We start from the raw sequence: 17511 nt of genomic DNA, 5'->3' as shown, positions 1-17511 counted from the left end.
CTCCTCCACCAGTGTCGGGCCCCGGGCGAGAGCATCCCTAATCAGTTATCGGGATGTTCATCAAGTTCACATCAAATCTCAGCTCAAATTAGATGCTGAGGTCCAGGCGCCAAAGAACTGTTATTCATTCCTGTCATTAAATCTTTTAATTGTTCCCCTTTTTTGTCCATCTGAGTCTTTCCAGATTGAACTAAGGTCAGGTTTGGTGTTGCACAGAACTCCAATCAGGATCTTCATTCTCATGAACAAACCAAACTTAAAGTTCACCTCAACAGCAGATGTAGATCCACTTGGATAGATGGTGTACACTCCACTAGGAAGTTTTTTGTCCACATTGTAGACGTCATTACAGTGAGCTGGCAGTTTGACCACTTGACAGCTGACCAGCAGTGGAGCCTTGAGGAAGAGAACTGATGACAGCTGGAAGACAGAATATGGCAACTTCTGAACATCACCCATCAAAGAAACTCTGATTAACATCCATCTAGTCAGATTAAACCTGATTAACATCCATCTAGTCAGAATAAACCTGATCCCTGTTCTCATCTACCCTTGTCCTGCATGTTGTGCTGCCAGATTTGCAGCTTGAGACTGTCAGACTAATGCTGGATTCTGCTTTAACAATGGTTTCTGGTAGGTGGGACCCTACAATTTTTTTCAACAATTTATTTAATCAATCCTGTTAAGAAATGTTATTTCCAGAGCCAATGATATGCACAGTGTTTGCATTCATTCAATGTTTGAATACGTTTAAAAACTCAAACTCACTCAACATTTCAGTGAGCGAACAAATACCTAACATTTTTAATAGTCAACAAACTCACTAGAAGTTGTTTGATGGTTGTATGGATAGTCTAAAAACAATTATGTTCTCATTATGTTGGGATCCAAAGGTTTGTCGGCTTTTCTCCACCAGAGGGAGCCTGAGACCTTCTGAGGGCATTGTCGGCGCCTGCACACCTGTTCTCCATCTGCTCATTTGGAAGCGTATAAGTGGAGGAGCATGATGACACTTCTCTGCCAGAGTGTTACCCAGTAATGGTACCGGCCTACCTAGAGCTACTTCTCCCCAGATTCTGACCCTTCTTGTTTCTGTGTCCACAGCTGCCCTGGTCCTGAATTATCAGGTCAGCTACCAATCCTCGAGATGGAACCCTTGCCGCCTGGAGTCTTACCTGTCCATCCTCCACCGCCGCCACTGACCTCAGCCCTCTATCTGCTGACCAGCCTCTAGACCCTCAAGGTCCTCTCCCGGTCCAAACCCCCCACCCCTGAACAGGTATAGTCACCTACCTCCACCAAATAGCAAAATCCCTGGATCCTGACTAATCATCTTTGCCCTCCCCTAGTTGCCCCGAGATCTGCCAGACGAACCAAGGATTCCATTTCTCAATGTTTATATTCATTGTAAAAAAAATCACATTATTGTATTCCTTGTCTCTGGAGTGCTTCTGCATGTGGGTTAGAAAACTCGACACTAACATGACAATTATCTTTATTATTTTAAGTTGGTCATTTGGGTATTTCTGAGCTTTGCATTTTGGTAGTTTTCTAGTTTTACTCCTTCAGTTGGTATCTCCGCTCTCTGATGTCCCTCTACTGACCTTCAGCTGACCTATTCGTCACCTGTGAAGCATTTGGTGATCAAGTTCCACAGTAAATCATTTTTGGATTAAAACATATCCATACTCTGAAGAAGAGAGAAAGTTGATTTCTCTACACAAAGAATAAACACAGGGAAGCTCAGGCTTTGATTTATAAACCAGTTTAATCAAAACCTAAGTTTAGTTTCTAAAATGTAACATGAGCTATAATGATACAAATACAAATACACACCAAGTCTGTTTTAGATGCAAATACAAGTTCCTTATATCTTGATTATTTAATTATTATACAGAGGAAATATTTTAAAACTTCAAAATATAATTTTTTAATTTTGAATCAAGTTTGATCATTAAAATGTAAAAGCAGACACATAACAACCCATCCAGTTGCATTTGTTGGATTTCTGTCAGTGAGATCTCAGATGTTTTTGGCACAGACTGACGGACGATGATGGTTGCACCACATGTCATCCCAGCACTTGGGTCCTGCAAGAAACAACAAGAAACATCACTGAAACATCACTCAAAGCTGTGAAGCTGCCTGTACAGCTAATGTAAGTCTTTTAATATTTTAACTACAAATAAATGGGTGATTTTTACAATCTACCAGCTGCCTGGCATTTTAAACCTCATGTGGACATTTATTTTAATCACCTCCATAGTTCATCTGTAGGCAGTGCTGGTTTCTGTCATTATTTGGCTCTCCGTGGCACCAGTGAGAGTAGTGGAAGGGACTCCCATCGCTCCACAGCCAAACGCCCTCCTGGCATTTAACAGATTATAAATGTTAATATCAAGTTCACAGATTAACTGACAGTCCTTTTATCCTGGGTGAAATTACCTGCTGAGCATCAGAGCCTCCAATCCATGTTTCTGGTGATCCGTGAGTTGCAGCTGTTATCAACCTCTGGATGTAATGGTACTCCTGAACGCTGTGGACGGATGCAAGGGTTGCCCTCATAGACACACAGTTTCTCTGCAGCCGAGACAAACAGGGAGTTAATGGGTGAAACAGTAGTTAGACTCAGGCAGAAAAAACACGTGTAAGAGAATGTTTAAGGAAATAGATTGACTTAGATCACCTGGGCTATCCCCCAAGTCAAGGTTCTGGGAATGTAGATGAAGCAGCGACGGTTGAACTGCCACCAACCAGCAGGACAAGAACTCCTAAGCAGATCATTTGTTGCTGCAGACAAACAGATGCTGACTCAGGTCAACTTCACATAGATCATCATATCCCCAGACATAATGTTCAGTGAAAGCTGCATCTGTTGGCCTGTTTATGTGATTAAACCTTCAGTGAAAGTGATATTTTATTACACTTCATATTGACAGAGTAACAACATTCCAACATGGAGTTTATTAAACTCAACTGGGCTCAAACCTACAACAGTCTAGATATATATGGCCTAAAACAAGGAAAATGTAAGAATGATGGAGGACCTATGATGTTGTGGGACTCAGGAAACTGAAAATAGTTCATGATTGCATTGTTGAACAAAATTATTCTCCATAGCATGTAACTACATTATAAAAATAATTAATCAGACCCAAAATCTACAAGGGTACAAAGTCATATGGATAATGTGTGGTTGAGTTGAATTACTCCAAAAGTATGAAAGTTATCATGTAGGCTCTAATTTTCTTCTACTTTCTTCTACCAGAGATGATTCCAAATTCATCAAAGATGTAAATGTACCTTTACTATTTTATTTTATTATTTTTTTTGGAGCAGAGTGAAACAACATTCTTCAAAGTTGTTGATCATATTGACTGAAAATGGTCTCAGTGTTTCTGTAGATGGAGATGATTCCAAGAGTAAAATCTGGGACATAAATGGAAACTAACTCACCCTGTGGAGCAGCCTCCTCCGCTTCAGGTCCATTTTCTACATCTAAAATATATACATAAAAGACGTCTAACATTATCTTCTGCTTAATATAGCAGAGTATAACAAATATGTCTAACATGAGATGAAAAAGTTGCTGACCTGCTGGATCTGTCCAGTTTCCAGCTTCGGCTTCAGGAAGAAGAGATTAGTTTAGCAAAGATTAGAGTTAGAATTTATCTCCTAAAAATAATTAATTTGACTCATTTTAAGTAAAATAGACACATAAAAAAACATGAACTTACCTTCATAAAACTTTTCCTCAATCTCAGTTTCCTCGCTGGCACCTGGGGAAGGTAAAGGTTATGATTATTGAATATCTTTACAATCATAAAACATTCAAAAACTAATATCTATTGTAAAAAATGTTTTGAAAGTTTTCTTATTATGACATTTATGATTAAACTAGATCAGACAATCTTTAGAAATAAAGAATCGTTATCAGTAACGGTTTATTTTTATCTGTAGCTTTGTGGAAAAAACACAAACATTCAGTTTTATCAGATCCTTCTGATGCTAAATCTACGTCTCCCTTAATGCGAATCCACAGGAAGTCAGAAACTCACCAGCAGCTTGACTCAGAGCCGTCAAGGCACAAAGAAACGTCAGTACATTCAGAGTCTTCATGATGCAAATTGAAGATCACCTTCAAAAAGCACAAACAGTCTCAGCTCAATAAAGAAATTATTGAAGTTAGATAAAAGCTTTTTACCAAAGCAGCATCAAAATTACCTTTTTTCCTTCACTTCAGCGTCAGACAAGCTTCAGCTCTTCTGTCTGCAGGTCCTGGAAACAGCTGCTCTTATATCCTGTCACTGACAGACACCAGAACAGGAAATGTGGACAAACCTGTCAATAATAAACTAATAACAGGATAATGTTCCAGAGAAATCCAAGCAGAGATGTGATTTGGACTTCAGCATAAGTGATTATTTTCACTGATTAGGTTTTCTGGAAAAAGGACATAGTTTGTACTTCCTGTCCTGATTAATTCATTTCCTGTTTTTCTAAGTTGTGATGTCTAAAACCCTGTGAGATGTTTCAGTGAAAAGTCCCAGGACACAGATTTATCTGAAGAAATTAGGATTTTATTTCAAACAAGACCAAGTAACAAATAGGTCCACAGAAACAAGTAGCGACAGCAACAAAATGTCATTCTTCAACTTTCTTGGGTTATGACTAGGAAATTTGTGTGCTTTTTTATTTATGTGCCCTCAAAGCACCTTTTAAATAAAATGTATAATAATAATTATTAAAAATACTTATACTGCTTCAAACAAGGACGTTGCCATGGTAACTGCTTCACGTGGTGGCAGACTTCCGGGTATTTATACTAATTTACATTAATATGTATTTGTGGGTGGTGACAGAGCGACCAGCAGCTGCTGCATTTCCTGCAAATTAGGATTTATAAAGGACAGGTGCGCGGCCACGTCCGTGCTCATGGCTTTATGCGATTATTTTTGTGCGCTGGGAACTTTTCTAAATTTTTCCATACGCCAAGTTTGAGAGTGAAAACTGTGCAGTCTTTTATGCACGAGGCCCCAGGTCCTTCTGTCATTTGATGCAGGTGTGTTGGAGCAGGGATGCATTTGTGGTTTAAACTTGATAAAATAAGGAGAAATACAAAGAGTGAGTTTACTTGTCCAAAGGCACATAAATATCAAGGAAATGTAGTTTAAATTGTTTTGTTAAATTAGAACAGAAAAGATGTTTATTTGTTTAATTTCTTCTGAGTGTAACACACTGCATGCCAGCACCGTCACCATGTTACCATGGAGACAGAGTAGACAGGTTGTTCATTAATGCCTGCAGCTGATTATTGATACCTGAGTTTCCAAAGAACTTCCAAAGAATTTCAGTAAAGGGTTATTCATTTACTGAGAAGGACATCTTTGTGCTTATTATATTTAGGTAAATGAAAGAAAATGAGAAAAAAGGTAAGAAATGAGTAAAATAATAACCTACAGCTCACATGGATGTGTTCTGGCATAAATCTGGTCTTTAGATTAGGTTTAAATGTTCATGCAAATCCAGATGTAAAACAATATTAAAATAACAGATTCCTCAGGAGATAAATTAATATCAGATTGATCAATGTAAAATGAAACAGGATGAAAAGTAAATGAGTAGAATGTCATCTACGAAGAACATAATTGTCATTAGTTTGCTGAACTGCATATGCAGGTTGTTCTTTAGTATGTTGCTGTAAAAGTTTATGATTCCAGAGACGTTTTCAGGTCAAGGTCATGAACTAAAAAGCTCAGAGCACTGAGATAAAACCTGTTTGTTTTTCTATCATTCAGTCTTATCATATTTCACTGGAAGTCATGCCGGATGTATGAATTTTAATGTTGACGTATATTAGAAAAACAATCTGTAGAACATTTACACGTTTTGTTTATTTTACTAAAAACTTTGAAATACTTGTAAAAAGTTAAATATCTTCCATTCAAACAGCATATTGAGATATTCTAACATTCCTAAGATATATCTGTTACTACTTGTCACATGAGTTTGCTCAAAGATTTCTGGGAAATCAGACAAAATCGATATTTAGAAACTCAGGAATTAAAAAAGTTCAAATTAAAATGATGTAATTTTTTGTATGAAGCTTTTTATTCAGCAAATAAATGTTGCAGCTTGACTAAACATCACTTAATGAATTAATTAATGCAATTATCATTCCGCATTTCTTGCAATTTAATAATAAATAAGGAGGTGAAAGCAGGAGTACCGAGTATCACAAACAATGAAAGAAAGGAAAGAAAGATAGAAAGGAGGAAACGGGTCGCTTTTCTCAAGTCATTTAACTTCTCTTTGTTTTGACCACTAGGGGTCACTGTTGGATTTTCTATTCTGCTAAATCTGGGAACCGGAAGTGGTTAATGTCTGCTCAGAAGTGGAAGAAAGTCTGCAATATGATTTAAAAATATTAATCCAACCAAATGAGCTATTATAATTTTATCAATCGCTTCTCTTTCAAAATGTTAAGGATGAACTCACACATATTGAAAAGAGTGAGAGAAAATCAGAATAACTGGAGCAAGATATTAAGTTTACTGATTATAATTTGTATATTCTCTTAAAGAATTAATGATTAAACTAATACTAATCACACTAAGTTAACTTGTGGCATTTCAACAAGGTTCATTTAGGACTGGCTTACCCAAGTGAAAGTGTCAGCATACATGTGTTTACATATTCAAAGCCGTGTTTGGGAATTTATTCATACTTCATTCATTTACGGTTCCCATAATGTCAAAACATACTGAATTTTAAACTCTGTGAAATGTGAAAAACAATTTGAATAAATTAAGGGCACCATAGGAGAACAGCATAGATGATGCTAATGCTAAATCCAATAATAAAGCTTTATCACTCAGTGATCGCATGATTTAATAATGTTGAGATCCTGGGTATACATTACAAATATTATAATTGTATTTAGGTAGTTAACTGGAAAAATTGACTATTAAAAGTGTAATCAAAATGAATAGAAAGGAGTTCAATTAAAATGAAAGTTACAAAGAGTTATTCAGCTTCATTCTATTCTATTGTGCTCTTTAGTTTGATATGCAGTTTTTTAATTTCTGCAATTGTCCACCAGATGGCGCGTAAAAAAGATAATCAGGTTAAAAAAAACACCTTGCAAACAAAGAGATGAAAAGGAAGTTGTTGGAGGGTTAGAGATGAAAATGGAAGAAAACAATCAAATTCTGGGAGAAGGATTGTTTTTTGTAAATAAAAAAAAGAAAACAAACTAGCTTCATCGCTAAAAAGTATTTTCAGTTAAATATCATTGACACAGTAATTGTCCTGAGTACAGTCATCATTAAATAAACGGTTCCTGAGCTCCGGGTCTCTTTAGGATCAGGTGTCGGGCAGGGATGCATTAAAACAAATGGAACTGAACCAGTTAATGAAACTGAGCTGTCAGCCTGTTTGCTCTGAAAACGTCTCCACCTTTGAGTTTCAGGGAAACTAAATATTGGCTTTAGGTGTGAAGCGATGTGTGTTTTTTTCACAAACATCGCTTCACATGCTGTGAAGTTTCTTGAGAAAAATATTTTTCATGCTTATGAACCGATAACATTTTTGTTATGACTTTTTTTAACTTATCCAAGGAGAACTGTTTAAGTTACAGCAGCTGAGAGACATAAAGCAGGAGTTGTTCTAATATTTAGATTTAATAATATTTGACAGAAATATTTCCAATTTAAATATTTTGTTCCTGGATTCTTGTGTACAGTGATATGGTTCTGTTATAAAAGCGCTGAAGTGAAGAGCTCTAAGTTTGATTACACAGCTGAGTGAATGTCAGAAAAATAAAACAAATTTGAGGATGCATATAAATCCAAACTCAAATTTCGGCCCTCCACTGGGTTCTATGTCAAGACATACATGGAGCTGAGGCGACCTCAGATTGCAGGTAGGGATTAAACGCCTGCAAAAGAGAGATTAACGCTGCACAAACACAGAGAGAGAGAGAGGAGTACGGTTATTTAGAGAGAGAGAACTGTTTTAATAAGACAACTCGCTCAGAAGATCGCAAAATGTGACGACAGTAATCGCTCTAAAATGTTCTAAAGTTACTATATGCAAGAAAAAAATCTTTAAAAGCACATCAGATGTTTTTGAACTGTGAAACGTAAATTTAAGCAGTACAAAAATTAAAGGAACAATTACTTAACAGTGTCCAAGGAAACAGTAACCTTAAAAAATGGAAGGGGGAAAATATGTTGCTTTAATACAGACACACACACACACAGACACATCTTTTACTTTTTATCAATGCTAAAGACTTTATTTGGAAAGTTGTTAAAGGATAAGTTGCTTTCTCTTGCACTACAAGCAGAAGGTATCTTTGCCTAAGGACTAAAACTAGTATCTAGTATAGTTTTGGTCAGTTTTTTGTGATATTAAAGCAGCAGAGCAGAAACATTTAAGGAAATGTAAGAAATGCCAGAGTGATGGCCAAGAGGCACGTTAACTGGAATTTGTTGAGGATTCATTTCAGCTAGTAGATCAGGATGCCACAGACAGACGGGAGCTTAACGTCACATTTCGTGCCACTCAGGCATCCAGAGTCGTCATCTGCTAACAGGACAAACAAACATTCAGTCAAGCTGAGGCGTCGTTATGTGATCTACACTTAAATATGCAGAAATATGTGCATATTTTGCATATTTTTCTACTTATTTTGTGGAAATAATGTTGGTCTTTAAGAGAAACTGAATGAGTTCGAAATGAAATGTTAAGTTTGATTTACCGCCATAAGAGATCTCCAGACAGCTGTTCTCATCGTGTGAATTTTGCTTATCGCAAAACTTAGCAAATTCATCGAAAGTGGAATCCACCCAGGACCAAGAAGAATTCTGCAGGACAAAATCCAACCAACTCAACTCCAGATTGAAGATAAAACCTCGTTTTGAACTGTGTAAGGAGGATTTATCTACCTTTGATCTTTTTCTGCCTCCAACCCACACTGGTCCGCCATGATGCCCAGCACTTTTCATCTCCTCGTAAATCTCACGAGCTTGTGTTTCTTCATGCACCCCAGCCAGTGAACCTTCACCTGTGGATGCACAGTTTTCCTAAAGAGAAGACAGAAATAACACAGAGTTGAAAAACATGTACAGAACGACAACATTGGAAACACTGCTGTGTCTAAACTTGCTGCTAAATCAGCAGGTGAGTCTTCAGTAAAATTACAAAAATTAAGGTTTTCATCAACCAGTGAACAAACGTTTGTCATGCAGCAAAACACAGGCTTGCTTTAATTGTGAGTTAGTTTCTCCACCATCACTTCACACCGTATGAATTGCCTCTATTCTCATCATCATATTATTCGTATCGCTGTAAAGCACATTTTTAAACCTTCCCACTGTTCTTATTAGAGCCATCTGTGGATATAAGTGCCACCAGAAACCATGGCAGATATGCCGGTAGGGTTGTAAATATGAAGCTCTACATCTTTTCTCCTACTTTGCTGTTCCAGATGATTCATTGGAACCTCAGATAATCCCAGGTTCACACAGGAAGATTTTAAATTATTTGGTCGATTGTCAAAACCTGAGTGACTCCACACATGACAATACAGGTTTGGTCCTATAGCAGGGTGTGATGTACAGGCAACAAGGCAAAGACAACACACACACACACACACACCTACACACGCACACCTACACATACGCGCACACACACACCACACACGCACGCTGTTTAGACAGGATATCTCAAACGCCTTCAAGATCAAATAATCCAATGAGATCAGAATAAACAATCATACCACAGACCCAAACTCAAAAACTCAACATATTCGGACTGAACCTGACCCTAAATAACTATGACTGTGAGGATGATGATGTTTCTTCTTCCTCCACCATTGGCGCACCCCAGGGCTGTGAGCTCAGCCCCCTCCTGTTCAGCCTAGGAAACGGTAAATGGCCTCTATCTGTTTAAAGCTTTATCAAATCCAAAGATCCCAAATGCTAAATAACCAAAATTTGCTTTGCATTGTGACGGTGAAGTCAGTAAAAAAAAAAACATGTAGGTGCTAAACACTCGGTAGGTTTTAGCAGCATGAATAGACAAGGTTTAACAGTAAATAGGAACCAATATTCACCTAACAATATGAGATTTTTTTACCATTTTGATGTGAAATGTCTTTTCTGGGTTACCTTGGCCTCATTCCAGGTCATCTTCTGGGGAACAAAGAGGAGGCACTGAGTGCTGTGCTTCGTCCATCCATCAGGGCAAGAGAAGTCCAAGTGATGGTCTCCATCTTTGAATAGTTATAATAGATTGATTAGTGCTGACTAGTTAAATGATTCTGAATCAGTATAATGAGTTAAAAATGGGGGGAAAGTCACCAGTTACATCCATCCAGCCGCCATAACCTAAAATAAAAACTCTTTATATTTATATTTACAATTTAAAGTTTTATAAAACTTTAAATTGTAAATGGTCATGTACAATTTCTTTGTCAAATTTACATGATGCAAATATAATAGTGCTAATAAAAACAATAAAAAAAGACACCTTTAATTGGTGTAGTATCAGGATAGTCATAAGTGACCTGATCACCTGCAGGTTGAAAAGCAGAATTTAGAAAAAGAGTCTTCAATTAAATAACTAGGTAAAATGATCAGTGTTACATGTCTTTTAAACGTTATATTTAATTCACTGAAGATTATTTCAGCAATCAAAACAACTTTCTGAGTCATAAAAGTGAGGTTTGCACACACATTTTATCAATTCAACAGAGCTTGTTGTGATGCATCGTCATGTTTTCCTTATTGACAGGAAACACAAAGAATGGTTGATAAAAGAAAAAAAAACAGAAAAAGACTTACCTTCAGTTGGTGGATCAAAAGGAAGGTCATGAGTGACCTGATCACCTGCAGGTTGAAAAGCAAAATTTAGAAAAAGAGTCTTCAATTAAATAACTGGGTAACATGATCAGTGTTGCATGACTTTTAAATGTTATATTTAATTTACTGTAGATTATTTAAGCAATCAACTTCATGAGTCATAAAAGTGAGGTTTTCACACACATTTTATCAGTTCTACAGAGCTTGTTGTGATGCATCGTCATGTTTTCCTTATTGACAGGAAACACAAAGAATGGTTGATAAAAGAAAAAAACAGGAAAAGGTTTACCTTCTGCTGCACTAACAGGTTCTTCTGTGACTGGAATGGCTGCAGAAAGAATGAAAATATATGAATATGTAAAAATAATCTACTTAATAATCTATCAGTGCAAACATTGCTTAAGTCAGCAGATTTCATGAGACTTTATTTTCATGAGACTTTATTTTACAACTTTATTTTCCACAATTATACATGAATCCAGAGATACTTTCAAAATCCTTTCTTGTGATTTTTTTTAAACATGTTTTTGGTGGTAAGTAAAGGGATTCTCTTTTATTAATCTCTATTTTATTAACTTCAGCTCCTTTAGAACAAATTATATGTTTCAGGTTTAGGAAACTGAAGGTTTACAAACAGTCAAAACAGCTTCAAAAGTCATAAAGTGAGTTTTGCGCATAAGCGGTCTCAATGCACATGAGCTGATAGCAGACAGATCTTGTTGTGAAATTTTAACCCAGGACAGATAACTGAGGTTAAATGAAGTTCATGGCAATGAAATGCAGACATGCAGACCCAAAACAAGGCAGGCTAAATAAAGATTATCCAGAACTGCAGCTGCAAAGATATCTGACAGGGATTTCTCCTTCAGATGATGTAATTGAAAAGGTAATTAACTAAAAGGTTATTAATCATTGTAGATTTCCTATTGTACAGAGTAATTACTCCATACTTCAAAAAATGTAAATACCAGCTCATACTGCTGCAGTAAATACTCACAGACTGCATGGACCAAAGTCAACATGGTGAATCCAAACCAAGACAAACTCAGGATCTTCATGGTGGAGATGACTGGGATGCAACTCGTGGCGATAACTTTATTTTCTACAGACAGAAACATAACGCACAACTTACATGAATCCCAATACAAACATAAAATGAAAATGAAAAAACAACCATCATCATCATCATCATCATCATCATCATCATCATCATCAAATTTGTGGTCAAGTTTTACCTTCTTGTCTGGTGAGTTTCAGCCTGCAGCTTCAGTCTTGGTTCACCTGGTTTGAAATGAGGCAGAAAGAGCAGCACACTGACTTTTCCCCACCCTAAAAACAACGTTCACAGACGCTGAACAGGATCAGACATCCGTACTCAGTAACCACAAAGACAAACGGTGAACAGATCCAGTCTCCATTACGATTCGTTGGAACTTTCAATAGAAAGAGTTTCTTGTTTTCCAGGTTTCAGAACAAACAACACCCTTGATAAATATTCAGTTGAATTGATGTATTTACTCAGCATCATATCTTTACTCAGCATCGTGTATTTACTCAGCACACAACAAAATGAGGTCAGAGCTAAAACAAACTATTAGCTCAAAAATTTTTAAACTTAAAGATAAATGGGCACAGTTAAGTCTCAAATATTGTAATCTTATCAACATGTTTCTGTAAGAAATGTGTTTAAAAATGAGCCACAGTGGCAACTTGATTAAGAATCTGTGGAGGGAGATGAAGCTGTGATGGCACAGAGGCCTTCCAACCTCTGACACGTGAAGCTCATTGGAAAAAAAAATAAATTTAAAGTAATAGTGAATGGAAAAAATATGGATCAGAACAGAACAGAGGTTTGATTAAACTCAAATTCAAAACCGGTTTATTGATTTCAAAGGGTAATTAAAGGGAAAGAAAGAAAGAAAGCTCATTTATGAAATTATCTTCTGCTGTTTGTTCCTAGTCTGCATTACAACCGTTGCACCACCAGGTGTCATTGTTGGACCCGGATGTGTCTAATGTCTACAAACGTTTACTCACATTAAGGCCAAAATTCGTTAATAATATCAATTTAAATAAATAAAGCATCATAATTCCATGAATTTCTACTCTTAAAAAAAGTTAAGGATGAATTATCTTATCAGGGCTAATAAATGAAACATTTAATGTAAGAAACAAGAGGAATATTCATCTGAGAAAAAAATAGTAAAATAGCTTCTAGTATTTTATTCTTTATTCTGTTTGTATACATTTCATATTCTAATTTTTGTGTGAACCCACTTCCTTTGACTGACAAAAAAGTAATTTCTAAATTCTCTGATCAATAATCAAGTTTTCTCATTCAGAAATATCAAAACGGTTGATTTATTGAGAGCTATTTCATTCAAAATTGAGTAAATAAATACTGTTTTTAATAATTAATCATTTATACATTAAATAAATAAATTTACCCATGAAATAAAACTGAATAATTATAGAAGTATTGATTTGTTTATTTCATTGTTTCACAATGGTGGTTTACCTTGTGACACTTTTATTTTTTAAATGTTTGTTACACATTTTAATAAGATTTTTATTCATATTCTGATATACAAATGCGAGGTCAGGTTTTTTTTCTGTGGGGTGGGTCAAGTCAAAGTTCAGCAGATTTTTTTTTTTATTGAAACAGCTGTGAATGTGTTTGTTTCAAATATATGAACATTTGTTTTTAATCCAGCAGTTAGGAGAGGAAACTGTAAAAAATGTTGCAAACATGAGCAAAAATAATTCCAGCTGCCTCCTTTATTCACACAGAACTATGACCTCAGCCTAAACATTGATACTCACCAGTCTCCACATGGTGGCGCTAGTAAACCAAACAGTGACTGACACACTAATGAGTTTCAGGAACTGATAGATGAATGTAAAAAAAATTATGATTTTTTAAAATATATTTCACAAAGTTTGATGTGAGTAAAAACAGAGAATCTGAGAGGATTTCCTGTCTGTGGATATGAGACTAACGGAGCCTCGATGGAAGGTTTTCATTTCAGAAATGGTAAAATCAGGTGGTGTTACGTTTCACAAGTTGGGAAAAAAAGCATTCCTAATTTAACAGTGAAGGAATTAAGGTCAGAGGAAACAGCTGAGCAGTTGTGGGACCAGTCGGTGCCTGATGGGGCCCATCATGTTCCCGCTGCAACAACAGACTTTGTTTTTCCTGCTGTAGAGATGAAGTCATGCTCGTTTGATGGAGTCGAGATAAGTTTTCATTTCTTTCTGTTGACATTCTCCAGAAGAGTAAAAATGAAAGACAGAAAGATTAAATTACCTGATTTTTCCACTGAATCAGGAAACTGATTTAATCTGAAGACCATGGAATGAAGTGGGACCAGTTTTAAAGAGAATATGGTGAAAGAAGCATCACATTATGCCCTCTGAACTCCCAGTCCTGTCATCAGTCCAGGTTCCTCAATATGTTTCACAGCATTTCTGCAGGCTGAGGTCAATACACTGGATAGAAAATGATAGTAATAGTAATTAAAACTAAATTAACTACAGAGTCAATGAAAAGACACTATATACTGCTGCTTACTTCAAACTTACGCATTAATTTTAGAAATAGAAAAAGCTTTGTTTGCTGTGAAAATGGGAAGTTCAGGTTTAAAAGCAGCATCAGGTTTAAAGATTCACACACAAAAAATACTTGATAGTCATAATAATAATTTACTTTACAAGACTAAACGGGGAAATACTGAGCAATTAGAAATAGGAATATTTCATTCTATGCACAGTCAACATTCATAAAGTGGCAGGAAGTGATGTAACTGCCTGTTTCCTGCCATAAAAAAGACAAACACTTAACTCTGCATTATCATGTCTTACACTAATCTTTTTTAATGTTTGTGCCAGGATATTTATCAGATTAATTTGCATAATAATGTGTTTTATGAGCTGTAATCATCTTTGCAAAGCGTGAGCTGAGGTACGGACATTTCCTCATACCAGAGACGCGCAGCAGCAACAGTCCAACCAGTTTCTCTGATGAAAGAGTTTCATCCTAATGGTGGCGAACCAAAACAGATTCCTTCAGCAGAATCTGTTTCAGTTCTGAGGAAACTGGGCCGTTTTTGCCATAAGGAGCTCTGCTTCCTTTTTATCGGCTGTATAAAAGCTGAAGAATCAAAGTCACGACCTGAGATGGATCGGTCTCATGCTGGAGGTAAGGTGTGTAATTTTAATAACCGCATGGTGATAATACTGAAAACAAATAATCAAAATTAAAGTCCACAATAAGAAACTAACCTGTGCTGATATCTTGATTATGAAACTCATGTTGGATTCTATATGTGTTTTATAGTGACTGAGTTTGTGTTTATATCACTGACCTACAGATCAACAATAAAGAAAAACGATTAGTTTAACATTCAGAAAACTAACAGAAACACTTTTTATTTTTTTAACACTAATAAATGGGTTTATATGTCTGATTGACTTTTTGGTTCATTTGGTTCATGATATTCATTCTCTTTTTCAGACAAAAATATGTTGGTTTTAAAGAGGAATGAATCTAATATAATCTAATTTACTTTGGTAATAACTTCACTATTTTAAATTTGTTTGTAAACAAATGTAATCTGTGTGAAATTTCCTGAAACCTAATCTCTTATTTATTTCACTTACTGGTTTTATTATTTAGTCGGAATGTATCGGAATATTAATTTACTGATTTTACAGCCTCCATCAGCATATTCACTGATTTCAGCTAACTGCTAAATCAGACACCACAACAAACAAACTCACTAAAGGTTTTGTTTGCACCAAAAAAATAACAATACTAGCAAATTAGAAAGTGGTGTTTTTTAAAAGCTACTTCCTAAAGTAGCTTTATCAAATTATTTGTTATTAAATTATATGAATATGGCATGTTGCCATATTCATACTGTGAAACAACCTGCATTAAGAAGTGCTTCTAACATCTCAAAGTTTGAAGTGGCAGGTTGAATTAAACTTTAAAAACAACATTTTGTTTTTCCAAAGTAAATACTTTTTTGAAAATGAGAATCATAAATTTGTGTTAACATTCCTGACCTTATAGTTTAATGATCTGTAAACATCACAGCGGCAGTTTGTTTGATTTGTTGTTAAAACATTATAGTAGAAATTGAGACATAACAAGGATCAAGCTGAAATATCCTGAAACTAACCTAAAAAATAAAAAAGGTGAAATATTTTAAGTTCTGCACCAGCCATGACTTTATCATGTAAAGTCTGAGGAGTTTATGAAGATAATAAATATTTTATCTCTTCTCTTTGTTCACAGATGGATATGAGTCTAAAAGAGTTCTTAGCAGGTGTCTTCCAAAGCCTACCTGTGTCCACGGGTAAATGTCTGCAGTCAGGGTTCATCAGTTTGAGCTAAACATTCAGTTTTAGGCATTATGTCTTTATTTAAACTTTCATCCATGATTACATCACTAAACCTATTTGACCTGGTACCTTTTCCCCATTTTCTCCTGATCATTTTACACCCTTTCTTCCTTTTTCTCAAACTCAGAACTTTTTTACTTTAAAAAATTCTCCCTCTTTTGCAACTTTGCAGAATTCAAAACGCCACCTACTGGTGTAACTCGGTATCTGTGTGCAATTTCTCCTCCAGCTTCCTTTCCAGGCACTATTAGCACTAATGCTAACTAATGATGCTATTTGTATCAAGTCTAAACCAGCTAATGTGTTGGGAAGATTCATGTTCATTTTTCTGTTAACTATTTCTGAGAATATAATGATGATTTAAATTAGAAGTTAACTTTCATTAAAAAAGGAAGAGTGTTTTGCTAACTTTTGTTTTTCCCCTGTTTCGCTCATTTCTAGATAATTTTGTGCAGGAATTCCTTCATGTTCTCCACCAGGATTTGTTTCCCTGCGTGGTTCCTGTGGGAGTGGCGGCTACGTTTATGTCCATTCTCTCTGCCGTCTTTGTGGCATATCGATGGAACCGACCCCCAAACAGCAAGTCCTCCGGTAACTGCAAGATCCTGTAGGAAAACATAATAAATGTGATGTTTTTGTCCAAACAGGTGAATAACAATGCACAATCCAGGCATTTCTATCTACATGTACTGACATGAACTATGTTTCTGACAGAAGTAAGTGAAGGTGATGCACCCTGCACTGTAGGAGGTAAAGAGACACAGAAGACTCATGTGAGTGGAAACAGTTTTTATGAAATATTAAGTGACAAAAACAAAGAACTTAAACTTTGATCTGCAGACACATGAACATCTAGATCAGCTGTTATGGGAAATGAAGGCCATGTTTTCTACAGGGGTGTAATTGTTCTGTTTGCAACTTATTACTACATATAATCCCAAGAAGAATAAAAAAAAGTATCAAATTAACACTGAATGCACAGAGAATCAAAATAATATGAGAATAAAGTTGAAATATTATGGCTTTATTCTGATCATTTTATTTTTAATTTTCTCTAGTAGAATAAATAAATATGACTTATAAAAATAGCTTCAATTACTAACTTGAAGTAATCTTGCATTGAGACAATTTGAAAGTAGTATATTTAATAATCAAAATGTTAAAATGGTTGTGCAAATTGCCTATTTTATACACATTTCTGTGCATAAAATATGCAATTTAGCTGAATGAAATGGAA

At 35.7% G+C, this 17511-nt stretch overlaps 3 protein-coding genes and 1 long non-coding RNA gene across 6 annotated transcripts in view; 1 reads left to right on the top strand and 3 right to left on the bottom strand.

Annotated features, from left to right (window-relative positions):
- Positions 1-1749: 1749 nt before the first annotated feature.
- On the bottom strand, positions 1750-3699 carry LOC103460761 (ladderlectin-like). Its single transcript, XM_081599111.1, has 7 exons — positions 3696-3699; positions 3595-3624; positions 3457-3498; positions 2687-2790; positions 2446-2580; positions 2259-2367; positions 1750-2090 (listed from the first exon to the last, which is right to left on the bottom strand). The coding sequence occupies exons 1-7, from the start codon at positions 3697-3699 to the stop codon at positions 2023-2025; spliced, it is 492 nt and encodes a 163-aa protein (XP_081455237.1). The 3' UTR covers positions 1750-2022.
- Positions 3700-3737: 38 nt separating this feature from the next.
- Positions 3738-4279, bottom strand: LOC145548745 (uncharacterized). Its single transcript, XR_014084748.1, has 3 exons — positions 4225-4279; positions 4059-4138; positions 3738-3779 (listed from the first exon to the last, which is right to left on the bottom strand). It is a non-coding gene; the product is annotated as an uncharacterized LOC145548745 (long non-coding RNA).
- A 3992-nt stretch (positions 4280-8271) lies between these two features.
- Positions 8272-12212, bottom strand: LOC108166000 (C-type lectin-like). 3 transcript variants are annotated; one of them, XM_081600040.1, is made up of 9 exons: positions 12104-12212; positions 11866-11970; positions 11158-11196; positions 10851-10895; positions 10537-10581; positions 10176-10279; positions 8952-9089; positions 8765-8870; positions 8272-8592 (listed from the first exon to the last, which is right to left on the bottom strand). In XM_081600040.1, exons 2-9 carry the CDS (start codon positions 11924-11926, stop codon positions 8513-8515), a joined length of 618 nt encoding a protein of 205 aa, XP_081456166.1. In that variant the 5' UTR covers positions 11927-11970; positions 12104-12212; the 3' UTR covers positions 8272-8512. The 3 variants fall into 3 exon arrangements, with proteins under 3 accessions (XP_081456166.1, XP_081456167.1, XP_081456168.1); XM_081600041.1 differs by having other exon boundaries at positions 8272-8589; XM_081600042.1 differs by lacking the exon at positions 10537-10581.
- A 2832-nt stretch (positions 12213-15044) lies between these two features.
- LOC145548554 (uncharacterized) overlaps positions 15045-17511 on the top strand; it is an 8294-nt gene continuing 5827 nt past the window's right edge. Inside the window, exons 1-3 of the mRNA XM_081599110.1 lie at positions 15045-15066; positions 16716-16865; positions 16989-17047. Coding sequence (XP_081455236.1) covers positions 15045-15066; positions 16716-16865; positions 16989-17047 — 231 coding nt within the window. The remainder of the gene's footprint in view (positions 15067-16715; positions 16866-16988; positions 17048-17511) is intronic.

This window comes from Poecilia reticulata, chromosome 18, assembly GCF_904066995.2.
Source record: "Poecilia reticulata chromosome 18, P_reticulata-male-v2, whole genome shotgun sequence".
Taxonomy (NCBI): Eukaryota; Metazoa; Chordata; class Actinopteri; order Cyprinodontiformes; family Poeciliidae; genus Poecilia; species Poecilia reticulata.
This window is presented reverse-complemented; position numbering and strand designations above follow the sequence as displayed.